Source organism: Podarcis bocagei (assembly GCF_964188305.1).
Source record: "Podarcis bocagei genome assembly, chromosome: 17".
In the NCBI taxonomy this organism is placed as follows: Eukaryota; Metazoa; Chordata; class Lepidosauria; order Squamata; family Lacertidae; genus Podarcis; species Podarcis bocagei.
Window position 1 is genome coordinate 15,694,495 of NC_138143.1, and position 26,499 is coordinate 15,720,993.

Here is a 26,499-nt window from a genome sequence, read left to right on the forward strand (position 1 = left end):
TAACCAAAGTGTGTTCACTAACTCACCGCTGCTGCTCTTCCTGCCGGTGCTATCAAAAACACAAGAGGGAATCTTGACGATGCTGCTTGACGGGTGCAAAGATACTTCAACCGGACTGTGTGGTTCCGCATGATGATGTGGCTTTTCAACAGACTCACCGGCAACGCAAAATTCTTCAAAAGGGAAGGGAGAGAGGGCAAAGAGTTAAATGCTCTGTCAGTAAAACAGAAGCTCAAAACCAGTGCATTGCAGCAAAGAAGTATCATTTCTACCATTTTATAAAATGGATTTTAGGCCAGGCCAATCCTTTTCTGGCACTTAAAGGTAAAGGGACCCCTGACCATTAGATCCAGTCGTGGCTGACTCTGGGGTTGCGGCGCTCATCTCGCTTTATTGGCCAAGGGAACCGGCGTACAGCTTCCGGGTCATGTGGCCAGCATGACTAAGCCGCTTCTGGCGAACCAGAGAAGCACGGAAACGCCGTTTACCTTCCCGCCGGAGCGGTACCTATTTATCTACTTACACTTTGACGTGCTTTCAGACTGCTAGGTTGACAGGAGCAGGGACTGAGCAACACGAGCTCACCCCATTGCGAGGATTCGAACCGCCAACCTTCTGATCGGCAAGCCCTAGGCTCTGTGGTTTAACCCACAGCGCCACCCGTGTCCCTTCTTTCTGGAACTTACACTTAGCTAAATATTTAAATTTAAACCACTTTGAGGTGTTTTGTTTTGTTTTTTACAACCAAGCGGTACGTAACTTTAATCAAACAAAACAGAGTTTAATTCCATACACTCTCACACACAAAAGGTAGCCGTGGGGGGGGGGCAGGGAATAGTGGCTGCAAATGAAATTGATGACAGCACCCTAAAACAGCCCAAAGACTTCCCTGAAAAGCCAACTTTTGGCTGCAGACTAAAAAGGCCAGCAATGAGGAGATGCAAGACCTCTTTGGAGAGGGTGTTCCACAATTTAGGACATGTACTTGCTAAGCATCCTCACCCTCAGTATTTCACATAGTAGACAGATTGTTGGTAGTCGCTTAGTCAGGACTAGCAGACCTGGTTACAAACCTCAGCCCACATTCCAGCAAGCGGACCCACTGCCAAACTCACTCACCCCCAGCCCAGGGCCCTTGCTGTTTCTCCTTGTTGTTGCTACCTGTTTCCCCATCCCCTCCAGGTGAGTGAGCAGTGGCAAGAGTAAGCACTTTACCCTATGCTCCTTTCTGCCCTGAAATTCCCAGCTCTCGATGCACAAGGGTCTCCGACAGCTATGTTGCACAGAGAGCGTCAACAATGAGAGAGAAGGCTCAAATCAGCTGGACTTCTCCTGGCTATGTACAGTGGTACCTCGGGATACATACGCTTCAGGTTACAGACTCCGCTAACCCAGAAATAGTACCTCAGGTTAAGAACTTTCCTTCAGGATGAGAACAGAAATCGTGCTCCGGTGGCACGGCAGCGGCGGGAAGCCCCATTAGCTAAAGTGGTGCTTCAGGTTAAGAATAGTTTCAGGTTTAGAACGGACCTCCGGAACGAATTAAGTACTTAACCCGAGGTACCACTGTACTGCTATTAAAAAGCACAGCCTAGCGAACTCTAGCTGCGCTTTAATTATTGTTTGTTTCTCCAACCTTTTTATTCTGAAAGATTCAGGTGGAGGCTGTAAACATACTGAACGTGTGCTTTCCCTAGCAAGATCAAAAACGCACAAGGTCCGTTTGCTTTACTTAATAAAGCACCACTAAAGCGAATAAAATTGTCAACGCCATACCTCCAATTAAGTCGTCGCCTTTGGCAACAAGCGCTTTTTCTACAAGCGTATCTGTTGTATGAAGACTGTCTGCATCATCCTTTACAAGTTCATCTTTAGAACCGTAACCCTGATCGGACTGAGCACCTGAAGGGAGGAAAAATGCAACAGACCTTCTAGCAAATTATTTCCCAATCGGCAAGCCCACATTTGATGTTTTACACTACGGGGGGGGGGGGGAGAGAGAAACTCGGTGCCTTGCACACAAAAATTACCCTCACATAATATTTGGAGTGCGAAGGGGAAAGAGCAGCAGCAGAGACAGGATGAAAAGGTTTGTTTGATCTGCAGAGCGAATTTTCAGCAGGACGTTATTGAAGCTGACAAATGGTAACTCTCCCCAGAGGAATAAGGACCATTCCTACGGCCATTATAAGGTAAAAAGGACCCCTGGATGGCTAAGTCCAATCAAAGGCGACTATGGGGTGCGGCGCTCATCTCGCTTTCAGGCTGAGGGAGCCAGTGTCTGTCTGCAAACAGCTTTCCGGGTCATGTGGCCAGCAGAACTAAACTGCTTCTGGCGCAATGGGACACCGTGACGAGTGCCAGAGCACACGGAAGCACCGTTTACCTTCCCGCCACAGCGGTACCTATTTATCTACTTGCACTGTTGTGCTTTCGAACTGCTAGGTTGGCAGGAGCTGGGACAGAGCAATGGGAGCTCACTCCGTTGCGGGGATTCAAACTGCCGACCTTCCGATCGGCAAACCCAAGAGGCTCAGTGGTTTAGACCACAGCGCCACCATTATAAGAGAACAAGGGAGACGTTCATGGTGAGTTCCAGCACCTTTTTCTAGAAAAACAGCACTGACCACATACCCCACAATAATATGCATTAGTCTGCTCTTCTCTGGGATAGAAGCTAGTTAGCCCACTGCTGTTAGCTACTTGCCCGTTACACATATACAGGGCCAAATCCTACTGAATTAACCAGTCAGACCTCTGCTGTGCCTTGGGGTCTAGGCCTCTTGCAGCACAGAAATCCCCAGCTTCTCATTCGTGCTGCTGATCTTCCTTTCAGGCTCAGCAGAATGAGGGATCTCAGTGGCTGCCAATGCCAGCAGCTGCCCAACGGTCAAAGAGCCTAAGAAAACCCAGTATCTCTCTGCTATAGCCCCCTCGTTAAGTCCATTAGGTGCACGAAGATGGTCAGAAGCAGAAATGCATGCAACATGAATTTGTGCCAAGTACCGAACAGAAGTTCTGCAGCACCCCTCCTTATAGGATAGCTTGCTTAACGGCAAAGGGGATCTGTGTTTTTGCTTTTTGCCAGGGGCGCTTCCTGGCACTGTGCCCAAGCTGTGATTAACTGATTAATGGAAAGTGCCTAACTTCGTTCTTACAAGTAAGTGTGTCACACCAACTGGTCATTGTTTACAATATCAGGTTAAGGAGGAAAAAACCCTCTAACTACTCTTTGTGCATCAAGTGACAAAAGAACCCCATTAATAAATGGGAAAATTTACCTGGAGTGGTTAACATTCAAGGGCAGAATTAGTGCACATTTGCTTCCAAGGCTTCGCGCCATGCAAGTCTGCACCCCACACCAAGGACAAATGCGGCACCAAGGGACAGCACAGAGCAAGAAGCAGAGCAAGAGAGATCAGAGAGAAGGAATGTTTAGTCGTTCTACAAGGCAAAAACAGCCAGGCCATCTACACAGGAAAGAGAGACTCAAAATGCTTTAAAAAGGAAAGATGTCAGAAAGTTTAGTCCAGAAAGTGAGAGAGGAGGAAAAACATGGACAGGCTATGAGGAAGATCTGTGTGTGGCAATGCCTTCAGTTTTGTCTTTATTTAAAATGCATAACATATATCATTTAAAAGGCTGAGTGAGAGGGGGAAGAAAACATTTAAGGAGTATTTATAAAAATACACTACAGAGAGCTAAGCAAAAACCAAAGAAAACCCTCAATGCACATTCGTATCAGGCCACCAAATGTTGGTTACAATCTATAGTTTCTACCTGATGCAAGTTATTGCTGCTTTGGCTGAAACACTATATTCCACATTGAGTATTCAGCTGCTTCTTAGCAATTTCCCCTTTTCCCTCCCCGAAACGTAAGCCAAGTTCAAATATACATTTTTATATACATATAACACAATGCTTTTCCTGCCAACAGGCTGTTTGCCAATTTGTAATTTGAACAGCATGCTCTATTCTTATCAACAGATTACATGTATGTACAAGAATTTGCCTTATCCACTGGCTTCTGAAGACGAAATTGCTCTAGGGTGGGCGAATTCAAGTTCCAAGCTGACACAAAGCTACATTTCCTTATTATTAATCAACAGCACTGTGTCATGTCCCCCCCCCCCCCTTTCCCATTAATATTGTCCCCAGTTATTCCTCCTTTAGGACCCACATCATGAGATGTGGAACAACACCAGTGAGATACTTCTATGCCTGAACCCTGTGATTGACACATGCCGTTTGTTTCCTGATGATGACCCCGTGAACTATGTCCTGATGGATTCGGCTGTTCAACTCTCAAAATTTCACAGTACACAATTTCTTGCAAACAGAGAGAACGACGCAAGGGAAATTCAAGTCAGCAATGTATTAGGACAGTGGTTCCCAATGAGCTAAGGACTGCAGACCCCCTGTTTTTCAAAAGCCAAAAGTAGGACCCCCGCTTTTGAAAATGTTGATACCTCTATGGTAGTTTTTGTTATGAGCATGGTGCCGCGGACCCCCCCGGTTGGGTCGCACGGACCCCTCTGGGGTCCACGGACCACCAATTGGGAACCACTGTACCAGGAGAAGGGTGTGCAGTTAGTGAAACCCAACGTATCTAGTACCTGTGCTAGAGTGATTAGCAATGGAATCAAGCCTGACTAAGTCTCTGACGAAGAAGGTGTGCTCCCCACTGTTAGCATCATTAGAACTAGTCACACTATCATGGCTCACCGTGTCCCCATCACTTCCACCCGTGTGCAGCTGAGGAGCTGAAGACAGGAACAACAGTGAATTAGATACAAAAGACATGAACATTTTAAAAAAGAAAAGAGACAGCGGCTAGCTGCATTCAGAGAAAGCGCTAGACCAGGATTCCTCAACCTTGGCCCTCCAGATGTTTTTGGCCTACAACTCCCATGATCCCTAGCTAGCAGGACCAGTGGCCAGATATGATGGGAATTGTAGTCTCAAAACATCTGGAGGGCCAAGGTTGACGAAGCCTGCACTGGACCATCAAGAATAACTCTCTCCTCCTCCATCCCTCCAGTGCAGCAGCAAAGAGATAGTTTCAGCTTCGTATTCACTTTCTTTTAAGTAAAGAGTAAAGGGACCCCTGACTATTAGGTCCAATCATGGCTGACTCTGGGGTTGCGGCGCTCATCTCGCTTTACTGGCCGAGGGAGCCGGCGTACAGCTTCCGGGTCATGTGGCCAGCATGACTGGCAAACCAGAGCAGCACACGGAAATGCCGTTTACCTTCCCGCCGGAGCAGCACCTATTTATCTACTTGCACTTTGACGTGCTTTTGAACTGCTAGGTTGGCAGGAGCAGGGACCAAGCAACGGGAGCTCACCCCATCGTGGGGATGCGAACCACCGACCTTCTGATCAGCAAGTCCTAGGCTCTGTGGTTTAACTCACAGCGCCACCCGCGTCCCTATCGCTTTCTTTTAGCATGCATTTAATTACAGTGGAACCTCGGTTCTTGAACGTCTCTGTTGACAAACATTTTGGAACCCAAACACCGAAAACTCGGAAGTAACTGCTTTGGTTTTCCAACGATTTTCGGAAGCCGAACGTGCTACGTGGCTTCCGTTTAGAGTTCCCCTATTGAATTGAGGCTTCTGCTTTCGGTTTTCGAGCTTTTCAGAAGTCGAACGGTCTTCCGGAACAGATTACGTTCTAAAACCGAGGTCCCACAGTCCTTTTATGAATCGCTCACCCATAAAACGCCCTTGAGCGATTTCACAAAAATAAGAGAAAACACAATTATATACGTATAAAGCATATGTAAATTTTAAAAAAATCGGGAATCAAAATCTCTAGCAATGCCATCACATCATAAACTGTAGATCATCTTATTTTTGGTTAATGAAAAAAAGCTGAAATGGTCTTGTTCTAACAACCGGAATTGAAATTAACCACAAATTGCCCAGGTTCGGAGGACATGGAAAGCTGTTATTAATCAGAAACAGAAGCAAAAACTTCCCAACTTGTTTCTTGACAAACCATTGTCCAGAATCTGAATACTTGTGGGTAGTCTCACAAGGGGTGGGGAAAGGTGCCTTTTCCCCACTCTCTTTCCAACAAGATACAGCTTGATGCTTCTCAAATTATGTTACATGGATCTTTGATGAAATCCCCTGATGCTACCTTAAAGCCAACGAGAGAGCTCTTTATGCCCAGATTCTGCAGAAGCTGGTCTGTAGGATTACCTGGTATTGAAATAGCCTGCGAACACTGTGTTGACTTTCTGAGACATTGCCTAAATTGTGCCATGCTGTGCACCACATTTCGCAACTTCGTCCAGAGAAATATACCACTGCGATTGCTGCTAGGCCACGGGCTCTCCAAAACTGCCTGGAAAAGTGAGATGATTAAGCACATGTTTCCCGTGGTCAAAATGCTCTAACAAACTCAAATAACTGACATTTATCTACTGCAATCTCAGGGACATTGCTATATTCATCATCAAACCTTTTATTCGCATCACATAAAGGTAAAGTTAAAGGGACCCCTGACCATTAGGTCCAGTCGTGGCCGACTCTGGGGTTGCGGCGCTCATCTCACTTTACTGGCTGAGGGAGCCGGCGTACAGCTTCCAGGTCATGTGGCCAGGATGACTAAGCCACTTCTGGCGAACCAGAGCAGCACACAGAAATGCCGTTTACCTTCCCGCCAGAGCGGTACCTATTTATCTACTTGCACTTTGACGTGCTTTCGAACTGCTAGGTTGGCAGGAGAAGGGACCAAGCAACGGGAGCTCACCCCGTCACGGGGATTCGAACCGCCGACCTTCTCTGTGGTTTAACCCACAGCACCACCCGCGTCCCATATGTGGCAACACATACAAACATCCAAAACAAATCAATACAGAATTACCACTTCCCCAGTGGCAGAACATCTCTATGTGGCCTTCCTAGATATTAAGGCTGTTTCTGACACTGTTGACAGGGGGCTGTTATGGACCAAATTGGCCTAGAACAATGGGCCTAGAACCCAGATTACTTTACTTGATCAAAAAGCTTTATACAAAGAACACCTGCCGTATAAGAACAACATCAGGGAATGAAATGACAGATCCTGTCATCATAAACCGAGGAGTAAAGCAGGGCTGTGTACTTGCTCCCTCTCTTTTTAACCTCTTTCTTAACGACCTCGCTTCCTTAACGACCTCGCCCACAGCCCAAAACTCAATGCATTAAGCATTCCCACCCTCCTATACAATGCTATATTGCACCAAAGCTGTGCTCTGGGGTTCCCCCCTTTGAAACAATCTCACTAACAACTAAACCTGAGAGCTGCTGGAATTTTAACATTTATGGGACAATGCCCTGAAAAATATCCAACAGATTTGACTGATGAAGAAGTGAGATCCATTACCAGTTGCAACAGATAGGTGGCTCAAGGGATTCCTTTCAAAATACGATGAGCACGTACCATTCTTTCAGAATTGGCCCTAAATAAAGTGAAAGCTGGACCATAAAGAAGGCTGATCGCCGAAGAATTGATGCTTTTGAATTATGGTGCTGGAGAAGACTCTTGAGAGTCCCGTGGACTGCAAGAAGATCAAACCTATCCATTCTGAAGGAAATCAGCCCTGAGTGCTCACTGGAAGGACAGATCGTGAAGCTGAGGCTCCAGTACTTTGGCCACCTCATGAGAAGAGAAGACTCCCTGGAAAAGATCCTGATGTTGGGAAAGATGGAGGGCACAAGGAGAAGGGGACAACAGAGGGTGAGATGGTTGGACAGTGTTCTCGAAGCTACCAGCATGAGTTTGACCAAACTGCGGGAGGCAGTGGAAGACAGGAGTGCCTGGCGTGCTCTGGTCCATGGGGTCACGAAGAGTCGGACACGACTAAACGACTAAACAACAAAACAACAAGAACAGGCCTAAACAGGAAGGTTCCTCAAGGTCATCACCCAGAATAAGAGGAATCTACACGGTGTGTAAGGGCTTCCTTGATGGTGGTCTCCCCCAACCGCTCACCCCATTGCTTGCTTACCTTGTTGTAGTACCCATATGTGATGGCATTGGGTGCTATGCCAGCAATTTTCATTTCAAAGAGGGCCCTCACAGCCAGAACAGGATGGCCCCAAAGTCCACAGAGCAGCATCACAACCCTATAGCACACCTGGTAAAAGATGGAAAAGTTCATATTGTTAGAAGGAACTTCGGCGCCAGATGTGACTACCTGCAAAAGATAAAAAGGCTTCCTCTATGATTTTCTGCACGAAAAAGAAAATGAAATAATGACATTTGGACTTCAGGGTTGAAGATCACATTTGTTCACAGAAAGTGGCTTTGTTCGGTGTTATACTGGAGTGGATGAAGTGAATATTGTTTATATAGAGCAGGCAGACGAAGAACTGGAAGTCCTTTACTTTCTGAATTTTATTTTTCTCTCTTTCTTTTTTCCTTTATTTTAATCCTTTATTATTTTATTCACATAATATACATTCTTTACAGCAAACAACTCCAAAATAAGCAGACAACTCAAAAATAAAATCATATGTAACAAAACCACAAGTCTCATGTTTTCATTTACGCTGATCTCCTCTCCAATACTTTGACTTTCTGCTTTCTGCTTTCCTTATAGAATCTTTATAAAAATTTAAATCTCTTAAATCCTTTACCAATCTTTAATAATTCCAATTAACCCCTTCACCTATTTTTCTCTCTTTCTCCCTTCCTACCTCTCGCTCTCCCTCCCCAAATCTCCTTCCCCCCCCCTGCACTCAACCAGAAGCCGTGGAAGCCACGTCAGACGTTCGGCTTCCAAAAAAAAGTTTGCAAACCAGAACACTTGCTTCCGGGTTTGCGGCGTTCGACAACCAAGGTCCCATTGGAGAGGGTTGGTTGACAGCAGCGGAGCCGGAAGGAAGGTTTATAGTTTTTAAAAGAAACTTTCAAAAATGAATTTTAAGTTTAAAACAGATCTCCAAGTTGGTACGGCACAGGCCCTCTCATATATAGTTCTCACTCTGAAGAAGGATCCCCTTAGCCCTTTCTCAGAGTGAGGAAAGAAAAGGCAGGGAGGAGGTGGGGGGGGGATGATAATACCAATAATAAGCCAAGCTAATAATGAGGGGTTGGGCCCGAAATTCCCCTCACCACCCATACATGCCACCCCAAACAAAAGTCACATTCTTCCTTATTCCTGTGCCAAACCTGATGTGACAGCTAGGTGGATTTTCAGTTACTTATGCCAAGTTTTGGAAGATTATTCTGGTGGCGCTAAGTCAATATTATACTTTTCTCATTAATTCCAAACTTGACACCTAAGGGTGTCACCTGCATCTGCATGGAAATACGTTCTTTATTTTTCCCTATCTAAATTTGGTTGAGGCAAGGTTTAGAGGAGGAAACTCACTAAATAATAATAATAATAACAACAACAACAACAACAACAACAACAACAACAACAACAACAACAACAATAATAATAATTTATTTGTACCCCGCCCATCTGGCTGGGTTTCCCCAGCCACTCTGGGCGGCTTCCAACAAAGATTAAAAATACATTAAAATGTCACATATTAAAAACTTCCCTGAACTCACTAAAGGAATCGAGTGTGACGATATGTTAGAGCCAACATTATTACATTCCCCATTACAGTTCAAGTGGAAGAGGAGACAAATAGTTTCAGAATAAGCTTTTAAAGTTTGCAGATGGTTTAAGCTGACCTGTCCAAAATAATTTCCCTTTTCTGCCCCACTGCCATCTTTTTTCATGCTTTTCTCCCCGGGGGAACTTCACTTTCTCATCTAACCATTAATTTATATTTTTATAGGTGAATCGTAAGAAGAAAGTTTTGAGCAATTGGACTTTTTACAAAATTACAGGAGGGTCCGGTGAAAGAAAGACATATTCCTGAGTATGTGTGCTTGACTGTGGAGCGAGGCAAATGTTATTCTCAGAGGGAAGACAACTAGAGTTTGCCGAAACTACTTTCCCACATTTAGAGAGGAAGGGGTTGTATACAGGGAACACATCACAGTTCTGTTCTTCCAAGTCTAACTCAGAAACAGCACCACCCAAGAATGATGGATGTTAAGGCCATTGCTGTGATTAAAAAGATCTGAAGTGCTGCTAATAACTGACAGAATTCACCACATTTTCTTCCTCTGAGCAGTTACACTGGCAGAGTAAGATAGCAAGATTTCAAGTCACTAAATGGATTTCTGGATTTCTAGACCACATCTGATTTCTGTATTCAGAGGGAAAAAAAGGAAATATCTGAAGTTCATTTAATCCAAAACTAAGGAAGCTTGAAATTTCTGGTAAAAAACCAAAAACAAAACAGTTTTACAATACAAATATCAAGCAAAGATTAAAAATGCATTTGGATCTCTTTATGTGGTATATGTTTTTGTTTAACTTACTTCATCTAGTGGTTCCACATCAGTTTTCCTCATTTTAATAAGAACGTCATATGCCTGCTGCAGGGCTCTGACTTTGGGGTGGGAAACCCTAACATAAGCTGGGAGACAAATGAACCATAAGCTGTAGCAATGGCTGAAGAGACACTTGGCCCACTGGGAAGCATTTGCGTAGTATTTCTTGGCAAGCTTATGAGCTGCTTTTATCTCCTACAGAAAAGCAAAGCAAAACAAAAGGGGAAAAAATCACAGTGATCAGTCAGAACGTCACATCTCACAATCCTTTAACAACATGTAGTGTGAAAGACAGAAAGCAGTTCTGAAAGTATGGCTTTTCCCAGGGTTTTAGCTCTGCTTCAAATATTCAGAGCTGAACATTCAGCTATTCTCAGAATTACATATTTATTTTATTTCACAAGACTTATATATCAATTATTTTTTAAAAAACACCTCTCAGTTGCTTACATAAAATATATGCTTCCTCTTATATAATCTACTACATTGCTTTTAAATAAAAACCTGACCTGCTTTGTCCTCTTTGCCATAAGTGCTGGACTATTGGAAATGTTTCCTCCGGTTGAGTGCCTGCTGAAGGAAAGCTTGAGCTCTTGTGGCCTGTCAAAATGCTTCAAGTCTAGCCTGGGGAAGGTTTTATAGCTGAAAGAGACAAGTTCAAAAGGTGTGAGCAAGGCTCTTTGTTGGTTGAAGCACAATATACTTAGCATAAGACATCACTTCGACAACTTCCAACCAAGAATTGCGCATGGTGGATTTTAGCCATACAGTGGTACCTTGGGTTATGAACTTAATTCGTTCTGGAGATCCGTTCTTAACCCAAAACCGTTCTTAACCTGAAGCATCTCCATCCCCATCGTCCAGTATGGACACTGAGGTCCAGCACCTAGGGCCTTCTGGTGGTTCCCTCACCGCAAGAAGTGAAGTGACAGGGAACCAGGCAAAGGGCCTTCTCGATGGTGGCACCTGCCTTGTGGAACACCCTCCCATCAGATGTCAAAGAGATAAACAACTACCTGACATTTAGAAGACATCTGAAGGCAGCCCTGTTCAGGGAAGTTTTTAATGTGTGACATTTTGATGTATTTTTAATCTTTGTTGGAAGCCGCCCAGAGTGGCTGGGGAAACCCAGCCAGATGGGTGGGGTACAAATAATAATTTATCATCATTATTATTAATAATACAAGACAATTTTAAGCTTATATTTAGAATGCTAGGCTATGCAATACTGTACTACCAAGATACCTTCCTTTCACAAGACAAAATAACTTCCAGACATTGGGAATATCCATGCCGTAGCACATTGTTAATGAAACTGGGTAGAAAAAAAGCAAGAAACACCAACGACCATTGATGCAACATTATCAGAATTCAGAACAGACCAAGACCAAGGTAGCAATGTAATTTTTAAAGCAGGAAGGCTAATATAAAAGGTTGAAGTGTGCCAGAAAAATCTTTATAAATAGGATGAAGACAAAAATGTATCCAGGCTGCCTTACCTGTATTTAGGTAGCCTATCCTGTCCGTCATCAGGGGGAGGCTCAGGTGGCATGATAAAGACCGTGTGTTCACTCTTCTGTGACTCATCCAGTTCAATCAATCGGGTATCCTCTGTGGAATCCGTATCAACCTGCAAATACATTGTATTGAAACTGCACGTGATGATGCAAGTTTAATGCCTTGCCTTGCATCTCTAAGTACAGGTAGCAGTACTATGAAAAAATGTATAGACAAATGCCAAGTCTATTTATTTATTTATTTATTTATTTATTTATTTATTTATTTATTTATTTATTATTTGTGCTTATTGCCTGGCCCTCACCAAATGGCCCCAGGGCAAGTTACAAAAATGTCCAATGAAAAAAATCAATGCATGGCCAGTTTACAAGACACACATCTTGCAGCTATCATATGCTCTGTGCTGGCCTATCAAAAATTCTAAGGCATATAATTAAACAACCACGATTCCCCTTCCCACGATATTGTCCAGACATGCGAAATACAAGAAAACTCTTAAAATGTTCCTATAGGAAGTAAATAAATACCTTTTCTCCTTTTTCTGATCCTTTCTCTGGAAAAAGCTAGAAAAGGTGATAAAAATTGGAAAAGCATATATTAAAAACTCCAAAACTTAGTATAGTATTTTTCCCCCATACTCTGCCTAAGAAAAGCTGCTATTGGATATTAAACACAGAAAGTTCCCAAAGGAGAAGTAGGCATACTTTTCAGTGTACGGGAGAGTCATGTACCGATGGGATCTTCTAGCCTGGACTACAAAACTGAGTGAGAGACAAATCACACAGGCCCATTATAAAAGAGAGTTTGAGCTAGAGAAGTGCCATTCAAAACAAGCTCCAAGAGCTCTATATCCACATGACTACAATTATTGCCAAGTCCATTCTACCACATGGGCTTCTCCATTAAGGCTGATATATGTAGATACTGCACTGCTATTTAGCCACACACATTCCCTGTATAAAACTACAATAAGCAACTCAACTCAAGCTGTTTCAGGAGGTGAAATTCCATTCCTGACACATCAAAGGAGAGACTCAAGAGCATGGGTAGGCAAACTAAGGCCTGGGGGCCGGATCTGGCCCAATCGCCTTCTAAATCCAGCCTGCGGACGGTCCAGGAATCAGCGTGTTTTTACATGAGTAGAATGTGTCCTTTGATTTAAAATGCATCTCTGGGTTATTTGTGGGGCATAGGAATTTGTTCATTATTATTTTTTCAAAATATAGTCCGGCCCCTAATAATAATAATAATAATTTATTATTTATACCCCACCGATCTGGCTGGGCTTCCCCAGCCACTCTGGGCGGTTTCCAACAAAATATTAAAATACCGTAATACATCAAACATTAAAAGCTTCCCTAAACAGGGCTGCCTTCAGGTGTATTCTAAAAGTCTGGTAGTTGTTGTTCTCTTTGACATCTGTAGGGAGGGCGTTCCACAGGGCGGGTGCCACTACCGAGAAGGCCCTCTGCCTGGTTCCCTGTAACCCCACAAGGTCTGAGGGACAGTGGACCGGCCCCCTGCTGAAAAAGTTTGCTGACCCCTGCTCAGGAGCATTTAGCAAAGAGAATCAAATGCTTAACACTATCACATTTAGTTAGACAAAAAAGAGAAAGAAGTTTTTACCTTTTCTACGCAGTCGTCAAAGAATGCCAGTCCAGTATCTTTGTCACTCACAAAACTGCATTCTACAATGAAGCTGCTAAATATCTGCGTCTTTGTTAAAACCGTGTAGAATTTTGTGTAGGCACGATCCCTACTTTTTAAAAACCCTAGTTAAGAAACAAGATAATTTGCTAGAGATAAAAGGTTCACAATTAACTTTATTTGCATACTGAGCTTCTTACTTTAGCAACTTGCCATTTCCCCATTACAGTGGTGCCCTGCAAGACGAATGCCTCGCAAGACGGAAAACTCGCTAGACGAAAGAGTTTCCCGTTTTGGAGGTGCTTCGCAAAACGAATTTCCTATGGGCTTGCTTCGCAAGACGACAATGTCTTGCGAGTTCCTGCTGGTTTTTTCCCTCCCCCCCTTTTTCTAAGCCGCTAAGCCGCTTATCAGCTGATCCGATCAGCGGCTAAAAGCTGCTAATAGCGCTAATCCGCTAATCCTTCAATGGGCTTGCTTCGCAAGACGAAAAAACCGCTAGACGAAGAGAATCACAGAACGGATTCTTTTCGTCTTGCGAGAAACCACTGTATATTCTAAGTGTTTTCCGCTCATATTTCTTTATATCATTATATGCCACCCAGTTAATAATGTCCTCCAGGTGGTTAACGGTCAAAAGTTAAAAACTATAAAAAAGCAACCCACAAGAACCCCAGAAGTTAAACAAAGCAAGACCAACTACAGCACAGAAAACAAAACACACATGAACAAAAAGAGTTAAGCACGCTTGGAGATCTTAACATTCCTAGGAAAATAAGAGAGTCTTTATGAGATATCCTGAACACAGGCACCAAGCCTGTGTTGTAAGAATTCTAAGGTCCCAATATAAAATAAATGTTCATAAATGTACAAGGCAAACACATACATAAGTATATGAACCACGTGTCTGAAATAGTACAGGAGCGCAATCCTGAGGACATTTTGACTCTTCCAAATTGACCTCAATATATTACTCTGCAAGGAGGGAGGCAAATGGGGAAAGCCTTCCCTTTGTCTCTCTGCTTACAAATCCTGTCTTCTTGGTGGGAGGGGAGAGGGGAAAACAGAACCAAAACCAGAAGGAGAAAGATGAATTGCCTAGTAATCTTATCCAAAATTAACCTGCCCATTTCCTTTGAGAAGCTTCTACGACAACAGCATTTTTGTGCTGTCAGTTTTCTGTTGAAAATGAGTATTTTCTAAAAAATTGCAATTCTGACAAAATAAACTGAGGACAATAAGCTCTGGGAAGTGGGGAGGGGGCAAGGTGGGAACCCTTAAGATTCAAAACTTGAGGGCTCATGTAACCGTAACAGATGATATTTATATATTCTAGGCTTGGTGCATTTGAGAAACCAACAAACATAAATAGGTTTTCCCATTAATTTCAACAGGGCTTGTGCAAGAAGATTCCAGCAGACTCTGGAACTCTACTGCTCTCCAACTCTGAAGTCCAATAACATGCAAAGTGCAGCCCTGTGGATATACAGAGGACGTCTGCGAGACACAAGCTGAGAATGGCCCTGCTACTACTGCTGGCATTTCATTTCAACCAGTGTCCAGGTTCTTCTCAAAACTCACCTTGATTGTCAAACAAGGAATCTGTAGCAGTAGCTTTATTTGAAGGTGCCTGGGTGATCGGTTTAAGAAACGTCCTGTACCCTTTTAAAATAGATGCCATGAAGCGTAGAAAGGCTTCCTGAATCTCCGTTTCGAATTGCGTGTTCTTTTTGTGCCACGAGAAATCTGCCTCTATAGGGGTCATCTCGACCGCAGAGCCTTCTTGTGTCTTTCTGTGAACTGGGGTAGAGGTTGGAAGGAGGAAAGCTGAATTAAAGGGGTTTTTTTCCAGCTCCACGGGTGTGGTTTATTTAAATATTAAAAAGGCTAACCATCAAGGAATGCTTACACAGAGGCGAATTAAGAATGAGTGCAATTTACAGCGTTTGGAACCTAAAACCTCTATGGGCTTTGACTTTCAACTCTACCATTTGCAGTAACATCTTAGCTTCAAGCTATTATGTCATACCCCTTTATCAGCAGATCTGTGAAAGCTGAAATAAAAGTGTATGCTAAGTCAGTGAGGTTACTGAAACTAGCATTATGCTTGGCACTGTGCATTAAAAATATAGCCTTCAGTAAACAGCAAAATGTGTTTGTCTTTCCTAAACACACAGCAAAGGAAATCTCCTTTGCAATCACCACCCTGGCACTTTCTACCCGTCACGGGAAAATGTGATGTGTGCAAAGAAGAGTTTTAGCTGAAATGCACCATGGCTTTTTTCCATGTGTGTGGAAGCAAGCAGTTTTACCGCAAATAGAAACAACAGCTCTTGATAAGAACCAAGAAGAGGACAAAAAGAGGAAGATAAGAAGTTCCCCTACTGATTCTACAGGGTAAGTACATGTGCAGTAGTAATTTAGGTAAAAGGTAAAGGGACCCCTGACCATTAGGTCCAGTCGTGACCGACTCTGGGGTTGCGGCGCTCATCTCGCTTTATTGGCTGAGGGAGCCGGCGTACAGCTTCCGGGTCATGTGGCCAGCAGGACTAAGCCGCTTCTGGCGAACCAGAACTCCGTTTACCTTCCCACTGGAGTGGTACCTATTTATCTACTTGCACTTTGACATGCTGTTGAACTGCTAGGTTGGCAGGAGCAGGGACCGAGCAACGGGAGCTCACCCCGTCGCGGGGATTCGAACCGCCGACCTTCTGATCGGCAAGTCCTAGGATCTGTGGTTTAACCCACAGCGCCACCCGCATCCCAGTAGGAATTTAACCCCTTCTATAATTTAACCCCTTCTATATTACCAGCCGAGTTCACACTTCACATCAAAGCATAGTTTTAAAAAATAATATCATTACCAGCATGTTTTTGCATGCTACTCATATCGTCCTGCTTTGTTCCTGCTGTTGGCACCAGGGAGAAAACAAACCAGACTGGTTTCACTTCCACACAAACCAGAGCCCATGGTTTGTTTCCTCCTAGGAATAAGCATCAACTTCCAACTAAACCACACTTCCTGGCTCACAAATAAAGGGAAGCTAGTCTCTGGTAGGGCTGGGCGATAAACAATAGAACCTCAGTTTTTTTAATGTAATCCGTTCCGGAAGACCGTTCTGAGTTCTGAAATGTTCAAAACCCGAAAACTCAATAGCCGACAGCTAGGCCTCAGGACCTTGCACTCAGCAGAACCGCGTGACATGTTCGACTTCCGAGGTGTATTCGAAATGTTCGTCAATGGAGACGTTCGAAAACTGAGGTATCACTATATTGATATATCGTCCAAAATCGGTTTGAAGTTCACATTGTGATAATTGTTTCATCGTATTTGAGCTGACAATATATCACGAATTAGTGTAAGGGCTAAGCGATATCTGGTTTTCAACACTGCGATAACTAGCTCAACCTCACAATATCACCAGCTAAACATTGCAATCTGCCACAATGTATGAAATTAAGGATGGAACTATACAGAGGCGAACAGGACAATGTTGGGGCAATTGCTACTATGTAGAGGTCTAAAACGGATAAATGATTGAGTGGGTGGTTGCTGAACAACTCCAGGCACGTCTGGAGGATGCGGACCATTTGGATCCCTTCCAGTTGGGATTCAGGCCTCATCATGGGACTGAAACTGCCTTGGTCGCACTGGGCGATGATCTCCGGTGGGCTAGGGACAAAGGTGAGAGCTGGAACTCTCAGCGGCCTTTGACACCTCCAACCATAACATCCTTCTGGACCGTCTAGAGGGGCTGGGGGCACCGTTATACAGTGGTTCCTCTCCTTCCTCCTGGGCTGTGTCCAGAAAGTGGTGGTGGGGAGGATGAGTTTTCAGACCCCTTGGCCCTCTTGGGTATCCCATAAGGGAAAAGGAGCAGTTTTTCCCCCTTATAACACCACCATTATAATTATCTTCTTTTGCTTAAATCAACTTTATTCTCCTTCTACACCATGGTTTACCTAATGCCAGTTGTGGATGCAATTTCTTTAAGGTGCTGAGCAGGCTTTTGCATGGCTTCTTAGGAAGCTGCTTCCAGTTCATGCTCTTCTTATCATCTGATCTACACGATTGAGAAAACACACACATACACACACAAATCAAAATGGACATATGTTTAAAGGTGGAAAATGTATTGCTTTAGTCTAGCATTTCTTAATGCCCAAGAAGAAAGGAAATTATAACGCTCCCACACCCCAAAGCACTTTTTGTTTTTTTGAAGTGAAACATCTGGTAGCAGCTATTGGGTTTCGTGAAAAAGCGATAGAGCTCTCTTAACTGAATTTGGATCTAATCCCAGAACGCACGAATTTTATTTAAGTTTGATTTAGGCAGTATTCCAACACGGAGTTCCCTATCCTATTTCAGCGTCTGCATTTTTAAAAACGGTTTTCCACATTTTAACTGATTTCCCCCTCCAGTCGGGGAAGGAGGGAATTGCTCAGGTACAATTAAATTTGGCAGGCATACAATTTTGTACCTTCATTGGATTTTTAATTTTAATGAGTCTTGAGCATTTTCATGCATGGCAACAGATTCAAGTGTTTTCATTTTTCAGATATGCCTTTAAACTACTATAATTGCAAGAACTGAAAATATTCAAAACCACGATGAATCACTATGCTGTTATTTCTCTGAGATGAAGGCCAGTGTCAGAAAGAAGCAAGCATGTTTTTTTGCAGACTGGGAACAGACTGTCAATCAAAAATAAATAATTTGATCCAGGAGTGGGGAACTTTTGGTCTGCCAGACACTGCTGGACCACAACTCCCAACATCCCATACCACTGGCCATTCTGGTAGGACTGATGGGAGTTGGAGTCTATTTGCATCTGGAAGGAAGGTGAAATAATTGCTGGAATCTGTTGTGTCCATCAGCATGCCATCATTTCACACAAAGCCTACGCTATGCATGAAAATGTCGGAACCGCTCCTTTATACGCAAGATCAAGGGCAGGATCTAAATAATTAGTGTTTGTGAAACACGCACAGCTGCAGTATAGAGCTTCACAGTTTCTCTGCTGCTTAAAATGAGGCCTGTGTCTTCTGCAAGGGAAGCTACATAAAAAATGCAGAAATATAATTCTGGCTGTGTGCAGCTCATTAACATATGCACATAATCCTTTTTGGGATTGTGACCAAGACTGGGCTTGGGCATCAGCGAGTAGCTGACTGGCAAAAATAAACTCAGCTTTTTATATTCCTTCTGGTGCTTGAGAGGAGGTTTTGGAGCGTTTAGGAGAAATAAAACTGCACCTCAGAAAACAAAAGAAAACCACAGTGCGTGACATTTTAAAAAAGGGGATACGGGATTTGTGGATTAATACTTAATGTCATGTGTTACCATTGCTAAGGCCAACAGTTAAATGTAGAGATGTATTCAGATATAGAGGCTAGATTATTCACAGCTGGATTCAGTTCTTAAAATGGGTGAGATGGAGAGAAAACACTACAAGAATGATATCAGGGCTGTTAGAAGAATACTTGCTTCTCCCGGACACAGATATGCATTTAGGGGAACCCTGCAATTAAACAGCAGGCAGTCTTCAGCAGCAACAAAAACTAATATGAGGGGGGAAATGACTTAACGACCCGCCCAATATCTGCACACGAACAGCTTCTCATTGTCACTTCTGTTAATAGACTCTGAAAGCAACTGAAGTCAGACAATGAAGAGGACGGTCTGATGAATGAAAGCTATTCAACATTTTTCTGGCACTCAGTAATGCCTCCATCACTATGGTATAGTTGGTAGCACCAGAGTCACACACAAGACCTGCTTATCTGTGACAAGTGTCTTATCTGTGACAGCGCTTTGCTTTTCTGAGAAGTGCTATTCTTCCTTTTCCTCAACGCAAGGTCATCTCGGCAACTGTTCCTGGGTAATTTTGCGGTGACCAATGTAAGATCTGTATGCTTCTTTACATAATACTTTGTGTTTTAGTTAATGTCATCTAGCTCCAATTAATATTAGGCGATTTGATCCTCGCTGCAAAAATGATCAAGAAGTGTGCCACAAGTAGTTTTAACTGTGTTTTAAAAGGTGCAAATAACAGTTTTGCAATCTCAGCAATTTATCTGTAATTTGGATAAGTGTTTTCTCTAAAGACATGGATATATATTTTTCTAGAAAGAGCTAATGTTTCACGGGCAAGTGTCAAACTTAACATTTATTGCAAACTGTGGGGAAAAGGTTTTCTAGCAAATGACCTGTGACCAACATAACATGTGACACGCAGAGATGGCTAGACTGACTGGAGAAATCAGGAGGATCAAAACTTCAATAGAGAATGGAACAAAAAGGTTGTATTTAAAAAAAACACTTGAACTCTTTGGCAGGTTTTGAATAACCCTTGAAATGTTACAAAGACTTGGGATATTTTGGAGGACTCTAATTCGGATGAACTATAATATGCAGTTGATTAAGATATTTAAAGGACCCACGGAGTGGAGGAGGGAAGTCCTAAGATTCGGAAGAATCTTGTTTTATCTTTAATATTTTAAAAAATTGTTAATTGTGTGATTTATTTTATAAAACCAATAAAAATATTTTTTTAAAAAACGTGAAAATTCACTGATAGACACCCAAAAATAAAAGCTTTCAAAGCAAGACCCAAGTCCATGTGGGAAGTTGTAATGCTCACAAGAATTTACACCTGGCTATCGCAACACCCTAATGATTTGTTTCTTTCTAACCCAGGATATATATTTGTCGGGAAGACAACTGTCACAGGAAGTTCCCCTTTTTAAAAAGAGGATTTCATTCTAATGAATATCATATTGCATCACTTGCTACTATCTGTTTTATTTTCCAGTCTCAAGCCCAACAATAACTGACCCCAGTGGCCATTTCTGCTTCTGCACTTTATTTCAGTACCGAAGTCGGCAAACTTTTCCACTAGTGGGCCGGATCAGCCGTGCACAGGAGCGCGCACCTCCATGTGCATGCGCACACGCCAGTCACTCTTTCCCCGCTGGCTTTCAGAGCCATGGCGGGGGAGGAGGCGGCATCTGCAGCTTCCTATTGGCTGCAAGAGCTTCCTGCAGCCAATAGGAAGCCAGGGCTGCGTCCCAGAAGTCAGTCCCCGCGCAGAGCAACCGGCGCAGCGCGCCAGTTTAGCTTCACGCAGGGACTGACCGAGCGGGCAGCAAGGGCTGGGGGCCAGTTTAACAACCCCCTCGGGCCATATCCGGCCCATGGACTGTAGTTTGCCGACCCCTGTTTTAGTAGTAGTAGTAGTAGTAGAAGAGTTTATATTTGATATCCCGCTTTATCACTCACTACCCGAAGGAGCCTCAAAGTGGCTAACATTCTTCTTTCCCTTCCTCCCCCACAACAAACACCCTGTGAGGTGAGTGGGGCTGAGAGACTTCAGAGAAGTGTGACTAGCCCAAGGTCACCCAGCAGCTGCATGTGGAGAAGCGGGGAAGCGAACCTGGTTCACCAGATTACGAGTCTATTGCTCTTAACAACTACACCACACCGGCTCCCTACAATCGCATAAGGACTTTCTTCCCGGTGTTGGTGGTGTTAATTTTAAATTATGTTGCAGCTCATTTGCACTTTGTGTTCAGAACTGCCTTTGATCTTTTGTAGGACTGCACTGTTCCCTGACGCAAGGCAAGAGACCTTCAGCTTCTGGGGGGGGGGGGATTTTGTCTCTCTAGGTCAAGTGTGTGGAAATTCCAGCCCATGAACCAATCTTGGCCCGCTGGACTTCCCCATGAGGCCATTTCTGAGCATGTGTCCTATACTATATTTTAACAGAACTCCAGATATGAGAGTCATTCACAGGTTCCCCAGTATAAAATTGTGGACTAACAGATTTGTCACTGTGTTTGAGAAGCAGTTTAGGTCTTCTGCTTCTGATGACTTCCTGTCCTGAAAAAAACAAGGTGTTGTTTTGGGACTACCAGGCAAGCTGTATAAGAAGATCCCTGTTGGATCAGGCCAAGGGTAAGACTGCTCTAGATCAGTCTCATCACGTCAAGCCATGGTTCGGTGTCAGATCTAAAGCAGCCCATTGATTTGTACTAAAAGTAGCACTAACTGTAATGTGGCTTTATCATTTTGAACACAGGTCTTGCACCAGGTCAAGCGCAGTCACAGGCAAATACATGCAACTAGAGGCTGCACTCTTGCTCCCATTACTCTGCAACCCTGCCTACCCCAATCCGTTACCAAGCCCCCTCCCTTTACATCTGGCCCAAACACCCATCCCTGCACTGCTCCTTCAGCCCCATCCCAGCCTACATGCTAAAGCCCCCACTCTGTTTCGCCAAACCCCATCCCCCCAGTTTGCTCAGAACTCCCCCCATCCCCTTGCAACTCACTCCAATCCAAAGACCATCCGGTGGCTGCCCCAGTGGTCTCCCTTCCGCTACCCCCCAAAAAACCAACCCAGAGAAGAAATTGTGAGGACTCATACGCTACCCTCCCGAGTGCTGTTAGAACTACATTAGAGCGAACAGTTACTGTATTTTTCGCTCCATAAGACGCATTTTTTTCCTCCTAAAAAGGAAGGGGAAATGTCTGTGCGTCTTATGGAGCGAATGTGTAGTCGATCGCTGGCTCCCTTTCCGGCCCCTTGCCCAGGCCTCCATTGTTGAATGTTCTGCAGATGGAGGCTGTTTGTTTCCCCAACGATATGGGACTGGCTGTTTAGATTATCTGTCTGGAAATTGTAGAAACGGCTCCCTTTCCTTTCCTAAAGAAGCTGCAGAACTGTGAGTTGAACCCCATAAAAACAGGATTTTTTCCCCTTTGCAAAGTAAGCTCGACAACTCTGAGCTGATCCTCAAAAGAGGGGCTTTTCCCCTTTGCAAAAGAAGCTGCACAACTGTGAGCTGATCTCCCCAAAAACGGGGCTTTCCTCCTTTCCTCCTCTAAAAACTAGGTGCGTCTTATGGTTATGGTCGTTCATGGAGCAAAAAATACGGTATTTGAATGGACTCTACTCCCATTGGCTCTGACCATTGGCTCTGCTGGCTGCGCCTTGGCGGGCTCAAGTTCCCCATTTCTCGGAAGGTCAATAACAGCTCGTGGTACAGGCGATGACATCTGCGCCTTCAAAGCTCCACCATGTCGTTGCTGGTCAAGCAACAACTGTGTAGCCAGAAGCAGAGGCCAGGAAATTTGGACCACGAGATCACAGAATTGTAGAGATGGAAGGGACCCCAAAGGTCATCTTTTTCAACCCCCTGCAATGTAGGAATCTCAGCTAAAGCATCTGTGACAGATGGCCACCCAACCTCTGCTTAAAAACTTCCAAGGAAGGAGAACCCACCACCTTCCGATGCCGTCCGCTAACAAATATTTGCCTTTTGGAAGCCAAGACTCGGTTTTCCATTGGTTACTAATCTTTGACATGCTTTCTACTGTATCTGAGTTTTTTTCTGTTTTACCGTATTTTTCGCTCTATAAGACACACTTTTCCCCTCCTAAAAAGTAAAGAGAAATGTCTGTGTGTCTTATGGAGTGAATGCAAGCTGCGCAGCTATCGCTGAAGCCAGAACAGCAAGAGGGATTGCTGCGCAGCAACCCCTCTTGCTGTTCTGGCTTCAGGGGTAGCCGTGCAAAGCCTCTTCAACAACATTTGATTCAGAATTTTCCCCCTTGTTTTCCTCCTCTTAAAACTACGTGTGTCTTATGGTTGGGTGCGTCTTATAGAGCGAAAAATACGGTAAGTCCGGGATCAAGAGCAGTTTGCATGAAGCCACACACAGATGGGCCTCTGAGGCTCCCTTCAAAAACTCCTTAAAAATGAAGCGCAGCTCACTCCCTCAACACCATTCACCAAACTACTCCCAAAACTCAGGAAAAGGCATCTAGAGCTACAGCTGGGGCAGCAGGGAGCAGATGGAAACCAAAAAGCAAACAGAATGGCCTAGTATTCAACTCGAATGACTTACAGGAATCTAACAGACTTTGGATCTATTTTAAGGCCAATTCACTGGATTGAATGGATAAAATAAATACATTCAAATTCACATTAATGCCTTAAAACACAGAGAGACATACATACACAAAAAACAGAGGATATAAACAAAAACTGGGGGAAAAACAACCACTTACATGTACACCATGTTTGTATCTAAGTCAATGCAAACCACATCTTGTGGAGGGTCATACAGATCAAAGTATCGGGAGTCAACTCCAACTATGAATGGGACGGGAGCACTGAGCACCGTTGCCAGAGACAAAGGACAGAGGGGGATGTAGGGACACTGCCACTGAAATGGGAAAATCATCTGAAGGAAAAACGAAAATGAAACCCATGTATTAAAACATAAATAAAAAGTGATGTAGCGTCAAGTCATTCTCGTAACACGGACCATCACAGCAAGAACTGCAGCAGCAACATTATAGAATAGGAAACTCAAAACTGTATATAAGAGATCCAAATTTGTTGTTTTAATAATTGCCAGCGCTCCTGCAAGTCCAATAAACAGAAAATTTAGCTTCAAGGCAGGTTTGGGTGTATAGACAAAACAGTTAACAAACATCAAGTATCAACAAATGCACAAAAACAGTCAAGAAGCCATTTTGGCATGTATGTGGCAGAATAATTATTGTGATGATGATGATGATGATGACAATAATAATAATAATAATAATAATAATAATAATAATAATAATATAGCTCAAAAAAATCATCATCATATCGCTCAAATAACAGAAGCATTTTCCCCTTTCAAAATCCTGTGATTTCTTCATGGATAGGAATAGCATTTTAGAAGTAATTCACCATTCACTTTGAGCTGAAGAAAGTAAGAAATAAGATGGTTTGGCCAAGATGCACAATTTACAGGACAAATAAAAGAAATATTAGAGCTACAGAAATGCAAAGGTAGAGGGAGGGAAAATGAAGAGAAAATCAGACATGGCTATCTCTTCTTTTTTGCAACACACAGTTTCTTAAAAGTAGATAATGCATTTTTAAGCATTATTTTTAAAAAAAGATAAGGGGCTATGTGTCATTAACTTTGCTTAGACTATAAACGGAGAGATAATATGAAAACTGCCTTTGAAATTGTTTCTAAACAGTGACTATCATATGCCTTGAAAGAGGACGTTATATCTTCCCCTTTCAAAAGCACACTGGGATAAAGAAGAATTTGGAGCCCTAAGAGTTCAGCTGCATTCTTCATTTCTGTTACCTACGTCGGTGAAACTAACAACCAAGACCCGAAAAAATGATACATGGGTGTTATCCTTCAAGATCACTAGACACTATGCATGTTAAAAAATATGTCATATTTTATTTAATTTATTTTTAATTGCTCTTGAAAACAACATTTCCAAGGGTGTAATCCAACTGGTGTTCCTTCTGCTCTTATTTCAGTTGAGGCACACATCAACAGAAGAGGAAGAGAGGCCATTTTTGCCCATTCCCTTCCCATCTCCCACAGACCCTCCAGACCAGTTGTGGGGGGATAGGCACAAACTGCCTCCCTTCTGTCACCAGACAGCTCCATTTAATCAAAAGCTGATGTGCTCATGGAAAAGGCACCAGTTGGATACATCTGTGGTATTCTACCAGTCTAAAGACTTGTTTCAAAACAATTGCCACCAACATTTTAAAAAATGAGCAAACAGCTTGCAAGGTTCCGAATTATGGATTCAGGACGACCTGAGCTCTCCCAATTTTGCAAATATAAAAAAAGCACAATCTGCAATTGTTCAGATGCTTTAACATTCCTTAGCAGCAAAAAGCTGTAAAATCACTTAAGACTACTCTAGTATAAAATTCTTCCCCTCTAGGTAACTGAAGCTGAACAATCTACTTCTCCAACTGTGCCTGAGCTGTCCCCATCCAAGTAGGAAAAATTACTACTGTCTAGGACTTTGCATATTTTCCCCAGAAGTCATGGGTAGGCAAACTAAGCCCCAGGGGCCGGATCCGGCCCAATCACCTTCTAAATCTGGCCCGCAAATGGTCCGGGAATCAGCGTGTTTTTACATGAGTAGAATGTGTGCTTTTATTTAAAATGCATCTCTGGGTTATTTGTGGGGCATAGGAATCCGTTCTCCCCCCAAAAAAAATATACTCTGGCCCCCCACAAAGTCTGAGGGACAGTGAACTGGGCCCCCTGCTGGAAAAGTTTGCTGACCCCTGTATTAGATGGACAGTGCTACATTAGTTCTGAAAACAGTAGAAAGAAAGAAAGAAAGAAAGAAAGAAAGAAAGAAAGAAAGAAAGAAAGAAAGAAAGAGAAAGAAAGGAAGGAAGGAGGGTTAGAGGGGGAGAGAGGGAGAGAGAGAGAGATTAATTCACAAAGCTGGCTAATTTTTAAAACCTTGTACAAGTCAGCAAAATGAAACATGAAAACGTGAGGCCAGCAATAGAATAGGCCGCCTACTGAAATTAAAGGGCTGCTCCAAAGTCTGCAGAAATACTGTTATTTCAGCTTTAAAGGAGAACATGGCATACTTACAGCTGCCACTGCTTCCGCTACTCCAGTCAGCACAGCTGGTCTGAGAGAGTGCAGCAGGATCTTACCCTCCAGCAGCACAAAGAGGAGTAAAGTGGCACAGTTTTCTGGTCCAAGATTCATTAGCAGAGTGCTGAAGTTTGCTCCACTAGAATGCGATCAGAAGAGCAACATTTGTTATTTGTCATTTTAACAGCTACCAACAGAATGCATCATGCCGGACAGCAATGCAAGTCAGTTCTATCCGTTCCCAGGGCAAGTCTCTGGTTGTGCTGTGGCAGCTCAAGTTATACCCTATGCGAGGCAAGGATGTACTGCCAGATAGACCAATTTCGCCCATCCCCACGCCAAATCATCCTGCTACACCGGGCAGTGGAAGCTTTCATCAAAAGCACAACAGGATTGTATAGTGGGGGCCAGGCAATATCTGGTTTTCAACTTTCTGACATATTGCCAGCTAAACATTGTGGTACACCGCTATACCACAATATCTGAAATAAGGAGG

At 43.5% G+C, this 26,499-nt stretch overlaps 1 protein-coding gene across 1 annotated transcript in view; it reads right to left on the bottom strand.

Moving 5' to 3' along the window:
• Nucleotides 1–26,499, bottom strand: part of DENND4C (DENN domain containing 4C) — an 86,313-nt gene that overhangs the window by 19,469 nt on the left and 40,345 nt on the right. Inside the window, exons 9-22 of the mRNA XM_081176050.1 lie at nucleotides 25,998–26,142; nucleotides 23,635–23,810; nucleotides 17,523–17,623; nucleotides 15,141–15,359; nucleotides 13,539–13,684; nucleotides 12,440–12,475; nucleotides 11,894–12,024; nucleotides 10,904–11,036; nucleotides 10,383–10,589; nucleotides 8,002–8,130; nucleotides 6,209–6,353; nucleotides 4,617–4,763; nucleotides 1,777–1,902; nucleotides 27–173 (exon numbers count right to left, since the gene is read on the bottom strand). Coding sequence (XP_081032176.1) covers nucleotides 27–173; nucleotides 1,777–1,902; nucleotides 4,617–4,763; nucleotides 6,209–6,353; nucleotides 8,002–8,130; nucleotides 10,383–10,589; nucleotides 10,904–11,036; nucleotides 11,894–12,024; nucleotides 12,440–12,475; nucleotides 13,539–13,684; nucleotides 15,141–15,359; nucleotides 17,523–17,623; nucleotides 23,635–23,810; nucleotides 25,998–26,142 — 1,988 coding nt within the window. The remainder of the gene's footprint in view (nucleotides 1–26; nucleotides 174–1,776; nucleotides 1,903–4,616; nucleotides 4,764–6,208; nucleotides 6,354–8,001; nucleotides 8,131–10,382; nucleotides 10,590–10,903; nucleotides 11,037–11,893; nucleotides 12,025–12,439; nucleotides 12,476–13,538; nucleotides 13,685–15,140; nucleotides 15,360–17,522; nucleotides 17,624–23,634; nucleotides 23,811–25,997; nucleotides 26,143–26,499) is intronic.